Here is a 14,770-nt window from a genome sequence, read left to right as displayed (position 1 = left end):
TTGGGAGGGGCAGCCACAAACCTCAACATGGACTGTAAAACACGAACATGAAGTATATAAAAAAAATGAGGGAAAAACTTTTGGCCAAATTCCCATCTAAGGCCATAAATTCTATTTCTGTCTCAGTTTGATCTTTTTCCCATTTTTCTTTAATCTCTTTAATTATTTTTACAAGTTATTCAATTTGAACTCTTTAATTCTATTTCCACTTTAATTGATCTTGGATTTTCATATCCTGTGGTATCAAATTCAAGGGTTTCGTTTTGAAACATTGAACTCAAAGCGATTTACAGATTTTTTTACGATGTTTATTAGTGTGATGGCAAAAAAAATTTCTTAAAAAGATTTGTGAAAATTATTGCAAAATGTATATAAGACATGAAGCACAAAACCCAAGACCAATGATAAAATGAATAACAAGGTGCAAGCTATCACTTTTTTTCCAACCAATTGGACCACAAATTATGAATGTTGATATTACGGTAAAAAAGACCATTTAGGATATGATTGTCTAAAGAAGGATTATCATGAAGAGAAATTTTTGAGGGAGCTTTGGTTTAATTTTCCAGTCATTTCCTAATTTTAAGTTTGTTTAATTGAAATATCTTGTGAGAAGAAGAATTGTAATAATAATGATAGTGAATTGTAAATTGCGATAAATTCAAAAGTTATATACTAGTGTCACAGGCCAAGCTCGTGGCTATGGCACAAGATGCACCCCATGAAGGTCTATTGATAAGATGGGGATCATTTATCCCACGAAAACTAACCCGATTCAAAGAACTGTTGGAGAAGCCTGTCAGATTGAAACCTGGTTGGTCCTATAATGATGATATGGCAACATATGCTATTTTTAGTAAAATCATATCTTGTAGATTTAATTTGATATGGTGTATCTTATAAATCCCATAATTTAAGGGATAAGGCTAATCTTATCTATCGATGTAACTTAATCCGGACCGTAGGTTTTGGGGGAGCTCAACTATAAATAGAAAGCCTCCTCCTCACTTGTAATTCAATCCATTATAACTTGAATTCTTAAGAGTAATAGAATTCTTGGAGAGCATTTACTCAAACACCTCTCGTGCATTATTTTCTGTGGCTTTCTGTTGTTCCTTTGTAGCTTCTTTTAGCATCAATTGCTTTCGCTATACAAATTAGTGCCTTGGAGGAATTCTAAGGGAATCCTTACTTGTGGTGTTAAGGCTGACTTAGGCAAGTTTGGAATGAACGGATCGCCTAAGGTCGCATGGATTGCGAGACGAAAGATCTAGCCCCATGACACTAGAGTCTAGTTTTGAAGGGTTAGATGCACCATTATTTCCCTTACAATTTTCCTTTGATTTAATGAAAATTAAAATTTATGAGGGGTTTTAGGTGGTGAGATCACCTCTTGTAAAGAGGCTGAGAGCAATCGAAGTAATATTCTCAACCCACAACAGTAAGAGAAGATACATATGAAGTTTTTGTGAATCTAACGGGAGTAGCACAATTATACCATTCCTCACATAATGTTTGGATTCCAGGGTGAATCTTTTTTGAAGAAGGGAGAATGATACGAACTTATCAGGAGATGAAACATCCACCAACCTGTGGCCTATTTTTGGATGGGATCTGAGTATTTTTTAGGCTTAAGTTTTAGAGTTTTATATTACTTAGAAATTTATTTAATATATTTTATTTATTCGTGTAATTAAAGTTTCAATTACATATGACTTGTAAAATTGAATATTTAATTAGTTTTTAAAGTTTTTAATTTATTGACTATTCATTAGATTTAGTTTGGCTATAGATTAAATTATTAGTGCGAAACTCTTTTATATTTTTCTGGAGTTTATATTTATTTTAAACATTATTATGTAAGTACCTATATTAAAAAAAGATTTGGCTAGTTAAATTGGGCAAAATTGAATAAAGTTGAGTGATTCTTCTCTTCTTTTTCGACTATTGATGTAACACCCCTAACTCGTATCCGTCGCTGGAATAGGTTACGGAGCATTATCGAAGTTTACAAATCAAAACTATCAAAAAATTCAAAACATTTAATTCACAACATCATTCATAGTAAAATCAATCCATGACATACATATTGTCCCTTATACGAGCCCTCGAGGCCCTAAAAATATATTAGAAATGAGTCGAGACTAAATAAAAAACATATAGAATTTTTAAGGAAAAATTGAAAATTTTCATACTGCAGGGGTCGTACGGCCGTGTGGCTCACATGGCTGAGACACACGCCCGTGTCTTAGGCCATGTGGGCATTCGAAATAGGGACACACGACCATGTCCCAGCCCGTATCTGTGCCCGTGTAACACTCTAACTTGGGTCATACGGCCAAGCCATACGCCCGTGTGCCAAGTCGTGTACCTTTCGAAATGGCCTTACACGCCCGTGTGCCAGGCAGTGTGCTAGGCTGTGTAACAACCTAACTTGCAACCTTTTGAAACTTGTAGGGACATACGGCCGTGTCGCATGGCCGTGTGTCACATATGGCTGAGACACACGCCCATGTCTTTGGCCGTGCAGATGAAAAATAGGACATTTCCAAGCCATTTTTCTCACCCAAAGCATGCACACACCTATAACCCTTTTTCACATATAACTAAGCATTCAAGGTATACCTAAACCACACATAAGCAAGATAAAGCAATATGGTATATGTTCATACGACCAATATGCCCAAAAGGCACCTCAATCACAACAACCAACATGTATTATACAATTGCATAATTTAGGAATAAATCAACCAACTTGTAACCAACTTCATGCCAAAACTTACCACTACTTTCACATATCAAAGTCACACTTAAAATACCAAATTGGCCATTTAACATCTGTCATCACTAAACACTAGCACCATTAGCCATATATGTCAACTACATCCCATATACCAAAATGACCATACCCAAACATATTAAAGAACAACTCATAGTATGCATTTTAATTACCATTCCAAACCCTCATCATTTAAGTACCATAAACACCATAATAACAACCATTACAAGGCCAAATATATACATGCCAACATAACACCATTCAATCACCCAAAAGACCATAATTACAAGCCAACATAAATGGCTATATCATCAAACAAAAACAACTATACATGCCATTATCACCATGACTTAGAAACATCAAAATCTACCGATTTAGCTGATGGATAGTGTGATAGATCTCCGACAGCTACCAACCCGAACGAGCTTCCTATTCACTATAAAACATGGAAAATAACACAAAGTAAGCATGAATGCTTAGTAAGTTCGTATAATGTAAAACTTAACTTACTATTTCATTATATAACATTTAAATTTAGCATGGCATAATCCAGCCAAAGCTTAGCCAAAGCCTTAGCATCTACACCAAACATGTTAGCATACATAATATAAGTCATAGGCACAATAACATGGATAGTCATTAATCTCAACATGTATTATTTGAGTTTGTCACCCATTTTAACTTACATAATTTCCATGTATCACCATATCAAAGAAATTCATATATATACATGTCTTAATTCATATTGTTCTCTTACCATTTCCTTTTCGAATAATACTCGTTGAATCATTTGAGGTTGGAACGTAGCTACACAATGCTGCTCACACGAGTTGTGAAGTATCTGCAACACATGTCGGACCTCAGCCATTGGTAGGACATTTAAGACCAGCACCTGAAACATGTAAACCCTAATGTCATGTCATTTGTATCCTATGAATTCTTAAGGTTCAAACGGGGCTTGGTAGTCGACACAACATCATTGGATATATGACAATAATTTCATGACAGTCTGCAACACATATAAATTTTCAAATAAAAGCATATAAACACTATTTAATTACACAAACTTACTTCGACGATAAAACGTAGAAATAGAGTCGATTAATTTGAAACTTTATCTTTGCCTCGATCTAAAGCCATACGAGGTTTATCTTGATCTAAATGAATAAATTCAATTCAAATCAATAATTATTCAATTCAATTCAATTCAATTCAATTCAATTCAATTCAAATTCATATTTTAGCAAAATTATATTTTTGTCCATATAATTTTAATTTCATTACAATTTAATCCCTAGCTCATAAAATAAAAATTCATGCAATTTCCATTAACCCACTATAGAAAAGTTTCATATAGGTTCCTAGCAAGCCATACATTTCATTTTTTTCACAATTTCACCATGAATATTTTCTATTTTTTTAATTTAATCCCTAATTGACAATTTCATCAAAAATCACTTAACAGAAGTTGTTTATCTAACAAAAACTATCCATTTTCTTCCATCAAACATCAAAACCATATGAATTCATTCTTGGCAACCTCTTATACTTTTAAAAATTTTACAAATTAATCCATGGACTAGCTAGATTAAGCTATAAGGACTCCAAAAACATAGAAATCAATAAAAACGGGACAAAAAAACTTACCATGCAAGCTAGGAGAGATGAATGAATGTTAAAGTTTCTCCTATGGCTATCTTAAGCTTAAATTTCGATTGAAGATGAACAAAGAAAGACTCTGGCTTTGTTTTATTATTTTTATCATTATTTACCAAATTACCTTTATAACCTTTTAAAACATAAAAAATTTGACTAATACCAAGTCATATAATTCCACTAACTTCATTAATAGTCTAATTACCACATAAGAACTCTTACATTAAAGTTCTATAGCCATTTGATACCTTTAGCTACTAGAACTCTACTTTTGCACCTTTTTTGATTTAGTCCTTTTTATCGAATTAAGCATGCAAACGGTAAAATTTCTTAACGAAAATTTTATACGATAATACTAACATGCTATAGACATTAAAATAATAATAAAATAAATATTTTCACATCAAAATTACATTTTAGACACTTATGTTTAAAATGTTACGTTTTAGTCATTTACATTAACGTGTTACAACATTTTAGTCACTGAGCCGTTAATTGTTGTTAACGGTGTAACGGTAAGCTGACGTGACAGGTTAAATAATCATTTCAAACAAAAATTTTAGGTTAAATTACACAATTTGTCTCCATATTTTTTTTTGTTTTAAGCAATTTAATGTTTTTTCTTTTATGTTCTTTTAACTTTTTTTCCCTTTATTTTCTATTCTCTTATGCTTCTACCTTTGTTTTCCTCCATTCTCCGTCTGTTTTAATGTAGTTTTTCTATGTTTCCCATTTGTTAAAACTAGTCCCTATACTTTTATCTTTTTTGCACAATTTATTTTTTTTCTTCTATTTCTTTAGTTTCCTTCTCTTCTTACCCTTTAGATTTAACAAATGGAAAATATAGAAAAACTACATTAAAAGTGATGGAGAAAGGAGGAAAACAAATGGAGAAGCAGAAGAGAATGAAAAATAAAGAAATAAAAGGAAAGTTAAAAAACATAAAAGAAAAAATTAAATTGCTCAAAAAGAAAAAAATATGGGAGCCAATTGTATAATTTAACCTAAATTTTTTGTTTGAAATGATGATTTAACATGTCACATCAGCCTACAATTACATTGTTAATGGCTCAGTGACTAAAATGTTTACAACACATTACCGTAAGTGACTAAAATGTAACATTTCAAACATAAGTGACTAAAATGTAACTTGAGATAAACAAAAGTGACTGGTAGTTTACCCTTATAACATTTATAAGTTTATATCAATTTTAATTTTATAATTTTTATTTTTTATAAAAAATTATTAGATTAAATCTGAAACAGCTATGTGTCACCATTTAATTGATCTGTTATTTTAATGGTTAAAGTGATGGGGACAGGATTGTATGAAACAATGACGCCATGCCATTTATATTTCTTTTCTAATAGTTTAATGCCACATCATAATTTTCCTCCAGAAAAAAATAAAATTCAAATGAGGAAAATTGGGGGAGAAGCAGAAGAGAATGAAAAAATGAAAGAAAAGTTAAAAGAATATAAAAAATTAAATTACTCAAAAAGAAAAAAATATGGGGACCAATTGTATAATTTAACCTAAAATTTTTGTTTGAAATGATAATTTAACGTGCCACATCAGCTTATCATTATATCGTTAACGGCAATTAATGGCTTAGTGACTAAAATATTACAACACGTTAACGTAAGTGACTAAAACGTAACATTTTAAATATAAATAACTAAAATGTAACTTAAGGTAAACAAAAGTGACTATCTTCGAAATTTACCCCAAAAGTATTTTCTATTAGTTTAATACGTGACATTTCCGACCGTGTATCATTTTACTTGAGCCGTTAACGGCATTTAAAAAAGATATAAAAGAAGAGTTACGTGAATGAAAAGAAAGTAACCAGTTTTTACTTTTTTAACAAATTTTAAAAAATTTGAAAAAAAGCTCGAAAATATAGAAAATTATATAAAATTCTTATTTTATTGCTTAAAAATATATAAAATAAAAAAAACCAAAAATTTCAAACAAATTCAAAATATGTCAAAGAATCATAGAAAATTAGAAAAAAATGGAAAGTTATATAAAATCTCCAAAAATTTAAAAAAAATATACTTTTATTTTTTAAAAATATATAAATACAAAAAAGAGTGAGAATACAAAAGAATGTAAACAAATTAGAAAAATCTCAGAAAAATTTAAAACACAGATAATTAGTCATTGATCTCGATGGATATTTTAAGAAAACCATATATATATAATTTATTTTTAAAAAATACATAAAATACAAAAAAGAGGAACTACAAAAATTCAAAAAAATTTAAAAATAAGAAAATTATAATGGAAAATTATATAAAATTTCCAAAAACTTCAAAAAAAAAGGTACTTTTTTAAAAATATATATACTATAAAGAAAGAGAGAAAATACAAAAAAAAAAGTAAGAAGAAATCTCAAAAAAAAAAAGTAAAAGAGAATTAAGATATTTGTATAAAACAATGCAGCCTTCCACATATATATATATATATATATATATATCATAAAATTGTCAATTAACTTCCACCATCAAAGAATGCAACCTTTGCCCTTTCGCATGAAGTTATTCTTATAGCATCTCATAATGTTATATATATATATATATATATATATATTAATTCACCACCAAAAAATTCGTTTTATATGAAGGTACGGATTTTTCCTTCTCAATTTTACTACATCTTAATTTTCTTCATACAAAATATATAAATAAAAATATAAAATGGAACTATTTTTATGTTACATGATTGAACGTATTATCTACTCAAAAAAGTAAATTTTCACTCTTTTTGTGAAATTTATGTATCTTTTTAAAAAGGAAAAGTATATTTTATAATTTCTGGACATTTTTATAATTATTAAAATTTTCTGATTTTTAAACAATAATATAATTTTTTCCTTTTTTTAATTTAATTCCAATTTTTAAAAAATTTTCTTGAATTTTATTTCGCCAAAAGAAAAATTTTAAGGTTAATAAAAAGTGATATAGATATTTATATATCTATATTGTTAATTTTCTATATTTTTCTGGAATTTCTCTTTATTTGATATTTTACTTTTTTCTTGTATTTTACGTATTTTTAAAAATAAAATTAAATATTTTTTAATTCTTAGGAATTTTATATAATTTTTAAAAAATTGAGTTTTTTTCTGAAATTTTTGCTATTTTCTATTTTTCTTATTTTTTTTCTGATTTTCTAGTTTATTCTCTGAGAGCACGTCCACATCATCTTTTTCTTAATAGGGTAAAATAATACACAGTTGAAAACTTCAAGTAGTGAATTGATAAAAAGAAATCTTTAGGTATAAAAATAATAATAGGAAACATGATTAGAGGTGGACTTGTGTTTACAAATTAGTCAAAAATCCTAAAGTTTTTGCATCAACTGAAGTTGGATTTTGATATTGAAGGCGTGAGAGGACCGCAAGCTAAGTGTTGTTTTCGATGTTGAGTTCAGTGTATGACCAAAACTAAATGTGTTTTGTTCTTGGTGGTAGTTTTGTTGTGCTTAATTAAGCTAGCGGTGTTATAGTTCTGTTGTCCTAATGCTGTTTTCTTCCATCCATATCAATAAAATAAAATCAAAAAAAGTATAATCTACATCCTAATTTTCATTAATCTTACTAAACACATGAACCTTATTACTTCATCTCTACTTTTATTATTATATTTATAATGTCTTTAATCCAAAATACATTAATTAAAGACCTTGAATGTTTTTTTTGCCTACCACATTTATAAAAATAAAAAATAAAATCTTACATTTTTCTTTGGGCTAAATGGTTTCTTAAATTGTAGGTTATCAACAAACTTTGAGTGTAATTTTTCCAATTCAGTCTAGACGTTAGATCTAAATTCAGGAGATTATATTAGTCACCGAAATGACCCTGTAAATTATTAGAGTTTTTGAAAATGATCATTTTAAAGCATTTAATTAACTTAGTAGAAAACTTAGTTAAAATGTCGCTTTATTATTCCTTTACGTTTTAATTATTAACTTAGCAGCAGAAAAGATGGTAAGTTTTTAGGTTTTTAATAAAAATCAGGGTTCATGCATGAACTACTAAGAATATTAATTTAATATCCAAATTAAAAACTATAACTAAATGGCATGCAAAAATAAGCAAACATAAGCCCTAAATCCCATGTCGTAGTTTGAAATAAAGTATTATGGTTCACAAATAAATTTAAAACAAAAGATTAAGCTTTAATGTGTTGGAATTAAAAATGATAATACCAAGAACCTCCGAATGTTGTGCCCACGTCTTAACGTGATGGGTTATATGAAAGAATGAAAATAAAAGTGGAGTGATCTATGAAGCTCAGTGTGAGTTCCATCACAAGACAACCAAAACAACCGATAAACATATTAAATCAACTTACATAGCTTACATCATATTTAGTAAATTCAGTATATCAAAATAACATAAAAATTTTCGCCATGAATAAGAAAAAACACATATACCATATCATATCGAAAATTTCAGAATTTCAAGCTCATTCTTTTCGGATGCAAATGGAATCAGTTTAACAAGTAAGATCCTACCCCATCGCTACATAGCATACAAGTTCCTCGAAACTCGTCCATCCGTACACATCAGATTGTGGATGAACCACGAAAAGTTGCAGGTTAATATATTGCCAGATGGTTATGAATACACAACATTTTTGAAGATAAAAGTTGCCAGATAATATGTGGATGAACCACCAGATTTGCGAATTTATAGTTTTTCAAAACTTCCTCCTTACAAAACATCCCAATCCATGCAACAAAATAAGACATGCTTAAAACAGATCACAACAGAAAGTATTATGATTAAAAATAATCAAATATTGCAACAATAAATATGCTTTCATTCAATTAATTCAGTGGCAAATCATATATTCTTCAAAGGTTCAACTTGGCGGTGTCATAAGGCATGTTATACAAAAAAACCGTAAGTATAAAACAAGAAACATGGTTACTTACAATTCATGCAATTGGGTATATAATTAATATTAATAAAGTCAATTAAATCAAGCATTATTCATAATATAAGGGACTTAATTGCATAAATTAAACTCTAAAACTAGTTTGGGAATCAAGGACTAATCTGCACAAAACATAAAATTTTGAACAAAACTGAAAAATCTAAGAAACAATGGCACATGGTCGTGTGGGATGGCTCAGGCTGTGTGGAAGGGTTATATGGCCATGTGCCCAATGTTGGGAAATGTGTCCATATTGTAGTAAACATGTAACTGTTTTCTATTTATTTGAATGATGAATAAATAAATAAAGTTAATTTCACATTTCACCATTATGATTTCTGTATTTATATCTTTTATATTTTGCATGCATAGCGAAATTGTGACAAGCAAATATTAGCTCATTAATTGTCTAAACTTCAAACTGAAGATAAGTGACATTGTAAAGAACATTTACATTGCGAGAAAAATAACTTAATTCAGTAGATCATCTAAATGAGTCCGTAATCCTTTAAAAGAATCAAAGTGAGCATTTGATTCAAATACTGAGAAGAATTATTATGTCGTCTAGAATTCCAATTGGGGAGATGACTAGTCCTGGCTATCGGAGTAGTTGACTCCACGAGTAAAGACATAGATGTATTCATTGGTAGAATGATACATGGACCGGACCTAAAATGAATTAATTCTGAATCCATTTGTGAATTAATTCACTTGTAACGTTCATGGTGTGATTTACCTAAATCATGAGTTAGTCACTAACCATGCGTATGCAACTCATTTGTCTTGATATAAGTGGAGGCTTATGCTCTAAAGATAATCGAGCCCATAGTTGGTATGTTGGGTACATGACTTGTGTATGGCATGGCTTTACTAGCAACAGTGGAATTCATAGCTCAATTAAAGAGTTAATGATATCTTCTCATTGGCATTGTGTGTATTGATAAACATAGAATGTGATCACGGGTTGCTTGTTCTCGAACAAGTAATTTATCATAGTCATTTGTTAACACTAATCATATTAATTATTAAGAAGACACAATGGTGACTATGAGATAAAATAGGATTGTATTGAGTGAACAAATTTAACTCAAAGGAATCAAGGATATCTTATTAGGGTAACACACACATGATGAGGTCATTGGACAAAGCAGTTGGATGAATTGCTTTCGTAAAGAGTACACAATAAAGAGTTTTCAATCATGGTACTTCTTGTGGACTAACTCCATGATTAAGTAATTGCGAATTATTAGAACGATGCTTCTGGACATAATTGCAATCACTAGAGTGTAATTGTAAATGTCTGATTGGTCTCTCCGCTAGCTCAACAAAAGCTCGATCGGACTGTATTTGAATCAGAAGAAAATTCTACAACTTTAGGCATACTTTAATTGAGTCGATTTATTCGATGTGGAATTAAATTAGGTGGTCGTAAGAATTGTTCAACTAGAGAATTTGATTAAAGAATTTTCCTGAAAAATTAATTTGGAAAATCTAAGTGATTTTTGAAAAAATTAATCTTGATCAAGTAAAATTAAATTAATCAATTAAAATTAATATGATATTTTTGGAAGTTAATTTTCAAGTCAGACAATTGACTCAATGGATAATTGAACTTGAGTTCGTAAATTGGGCTTGGGAGCCTAAAATCGAGACCAAAACCCAAAAACTGATCAAATCGGGCTTGGTGTGTGAAATCGAGCCGACCATCCAACCAGTGGCTAGACCGAACAGGTTGGGTCGTCATTGACTCAGATCGAACTGACAACAACTGAACCGACTCAGGGTACCGTAAGGGTGTCGCATCTGTATCACTAGACATGGCAGTGTCAGTGGTTGCGACAGCGGCGTCCCAATGGCCAGTGGCGGTTGGTCGTCGGTGGTTGAGCAGTGGAAGAGTTACACTCCTACTGAGACTCTACTAGAGAATTTAATTTCAGATTAATTATTTAAAAAATATTATTTTAATAGTTTAATATTAAATTTAATTTAACACTTATCTTAATAGTATTTTATTAATTTAATATTGAAGTAATTATCTTAATATTAAATTTAATTTAATGTTTATCTACAAGATAAACATTCTATTATTTTAATAACATTTAATATTAAATATAATCTAATATTTATCTTGATAAATATTATATTAATTTAATATTAAAGTGATTTAGTTTAATCATAATTGAACTCTCTAAACTCTCTCTATATAAAAAAAGCTTTGTTGTAAACTCTCCTCTCTAGGAGGGAGGAGACTTTAATGTGGTACGTTGCAGAAGTGAAAGGAGCAACTATTTGGGATCAGAGAAAGGGTCTAGAGAGTTCATTATTTTATCAATAACTGTAATCTCATTGAGTTGCCTTTGTTGGGAAAGAAATTTACATGGTACGGACATGATAACAAAAAAAAGCAGACTCAATAGGTTCTTGCTGGAAGAATATTGGTTGATTAAGATTAAGGATATTCAGCAGTTGGGTTTAAAGAGATCAGTTTCTGATCACATTCCAATTTTATTAGCAGATGCTGAAATCGATTGGGGTCCCAGGCCATTTAAGTTTATCAATGGATGGTTAAAGATAGAGGGATGTGCAGGCTTGATAGAGAAGGAATGGAATAATATGGACTGTTTGAATGGTCAGGTTGCTAGAAAGTTGAGAAAGCTTAAGGGGGTCTTGAGAAAATGGAACGAGAACAATTGTAATATGTTGGAAGATAATATTTTAAAGTGTGAAGAGAGGATTAAGGTATTAGATGAATTTAGTGAACAAAGAAGACTGAGTGAGTGCAAAATGGAGGAGCTTAAGAGATTGAATTCGGATGTTTGGGGTGCATTGAAATTCAAAGAATCGTTATGGCGTCATAAATCTAGAATGATGTGGTTGAAAGAAAGCGATGCGAACACAGCATTCTTCCATAAAGCTATTAAGATAAAAGCAAAGCGAAGGACTATATACAGAATGAAAATTGGGAAATTTTGGTGTAATGAACCAAGAGAGTTAAAAAAGAGAGTGTATGAATTTTTTAAAAATCATTTCAAGAGGCGTTTGAGAAATTAGAGGATGAAGATGGAGCTTAATTTTAATAGATTAAAGGGTACTAAAGTAGAGAAGCTGGAGGAACCTTTTTCAAGAGAGGAGATTAGAAAGGCAGTTTGGAGTTGTGAGGAATCGAAAGCTCCTGGTCCGGATGGGTTTAACATGTGTTTTTTCAGGAAATATTGGAATACCATTAAAGAGGATCTGTTTAGAATGATGTCAGATTTCTATAGGTTTGGCAAGCTTGAAAGATCCATCAATAGTTCGTTTATTGCTTTAATTCCTAAAATGGAGAATCCGAGTGAGATAGCTGATTTTCATCCAATCTGTCTGGTTAGTTCTCTTTATAAAATTGTTGCAAAAATCCTCTCTCATAGATTACGAGTGGTTATAGGAGAATTGGTGAGTGAGACACAATGCACCTTTATTAGAGGGAGACAAATTTTTGATGGTATACTAATTGCTAATGAAGTGATACATTTGATAAAGAAAATCAAAGGAATTGGGGGAAACTTGATTTTCAAACTAAATTTCTCCAAGGCGTACGATTACGTCCGTTGGGATTTTTTAGAATTAGTGTTACGAATGATGGGGTTTGGGGATCGATAGATTGGATGGTTGATGGAGTGTGTTTCTATAGTGAGAGCTGCTATCCTTGTAAATGGATCGTCTACAAATGAATTTAATTTTGGCAAAGCGTTACGTCAAGGAGATCCTATATCACCATTCCTTTTTATTCTAGTAACGAAGGTGAAAAAGTAGAGATGTTAGGGCTTATTGTAGATGTTCAAGGTGTTATTCCGGATCAAATGGTTTTGCATTTACAATTTACGGATGATACGATCTTGTTTTTAAAGGCTGAGGAAAGGGTGGTGGAAAATATGAAATCTATTCTTCGTTGTTTTGAGATATTTTTGGGTTTGAGTATAAACTTCAGAAAATCATGCATTGTGGGGTTTGGTGTGAATGAGGAATTTTTGTATCGCATAGAAGCTTTATGCAAATGCAAGATAGGGGTGTTGTCTATCTGTTATTTGGGTTTACCGTTAGGAGCGGATTCGAGGAAAGTTGCTACTTAGGAGGTTGTGGTTGAGAGATTTAGAAAGAAATTATTGGGTTGAAAGTGTAAAGTTATTTCGTGGGGCACTAGGATTGTATTGATGAATGCAGTATTATCGACTTTGCCCATTTACTTCATGTCACTTTTTCAGGCACCAGTGTCAGTTATTAAAAAATAGATAAAATAAGGAGAAGCTTCCTGTGGGGTAGCTTTGTTGGAAAACGGAAAATGGCCAAAGTTAGTTGGAAACAAATATGCAGGCCAACTGAAAAAGGTGGAGCCAGAGTGGTTAATCTTGCGATAAAAAACAAAGCTCTGTTAGCAAAATGAAGATGGCGTATTGCGGTTGATAGAAAGGCATTGTGGAGAAAAGTGATTTTAGCCAAGTATGGCACAGATATGAAACAATGGCGATTTAGTACGAACAAATTGAAAGAAATGTTGACGGTTTGGAGAGGGATAGTGGAGAATTCGTTGGATGCAAGAGTGGATACTTGGATGGGAGATAAAGATTTTAGTTAGAAGATAGGGAATGGAAAGGCTACGTTGTTTTGAGTGGATAAATGGAGTGGTAATGGTACTTTAAAACAGGATTTTCCTAGACTTTTTTATTTAGCTAAAATAAAAAATGGTTCAGTTTTTTATTACTCGTTTAATAATGGTTTCTGTAATGTTAAATGGGAAGAGTTATTTGTATGACCTCTACTGGATCGAGAATTGGAGATTCTTTTTCATCTCATTAAAAGGGTGAGTTGCGAGGTCTTGGTTCCGGAGGTGGAGGATCAGCTATTATGGGCGCACGATATTAAAGGTGAGTTCTCGGTGAAACAATTATCTAAACTACTGCTTGAGAGAGATGGGGATGATTCCATTTTTGTCTTTGATAGAATATGGAAATTAAAAGTCCCTCCTAAGGTGCGTAACTTTATTTGGTTGCTTGCTATAGATAGAGTTCCTACAAAGGATTTCTTAATAAAGAGAGGGGTGAAAATACGAACCATATTGAATGTGTGTCCTTGGTGTAATAGGGAGCTGAAGAGGACGGACCATTTGTTTTTTAAGTGTAAATTTATTGCTGGGTTTTGGAGGAGGATTTTTAATTGGTGGGACGTTAGATGGAAAGAGGTGAACAACTTCGAAGAATTTTATTCGTCATGTTTCAAAGTGAAGTTTGTTGGTTCTTGCAAGAGTCTTTGGCTGATTGCAATTACGACGTCTTGTTAGTCTATTTGGCTTGCAAGGAATGGGATGGTGTTTAAAAATAAAGTGTTGTCGATGGCTACGCTGATCTT

The 14,770-nt window shown here is 31.1% G+C and overlaps 1 protein-coding gene across 1 annotated transcript; it reads left to right on the top strand.

The window, feature by feature from the left end:
* Positions 1–11,776: 11,776 nt before the first annotated feature.
* Positions 11,777–12,828, top strand: LOC107956414 (uncharacterized). Its single transcript, XM_016892094.1, has 3 exons — positions 11,777–12,393; positions 12,595–12,751; positions 12,796–12,828. The coding sequence occupies exons 1-3, from the start codon at positions 11,777–11,779 to the stop codon at positions 12,826–12,828; spliced, it is 807 nt and encodes a 268-aa protein (XP_016747583.1).
* The last annotated feature ends 1,942 nt before the right edge of the window (positions 12,829–14,770 follow it).

This window comes from Gossypium hirsutum, chromosome A07, assembly GCF_007990345.1.
Source record: "Gossypium hirsutum isolate 1008001.06 chromosome A07, Gossypium_hirsutum_v2.1, whole genome shotgun sequence".
In the NCBI taxonomy this organism is placed as follows: Eukaryota; Viridiplantae; Streptophyta; class Magnoliopsida; order Malvales; family Malvaceae; genus Gossypium; species Gossypium hirsutum.
Note: the sequence above shows the minus strand (reverse complement) of the source record. Positions and strands in the feature narration are given on the sequence as shown.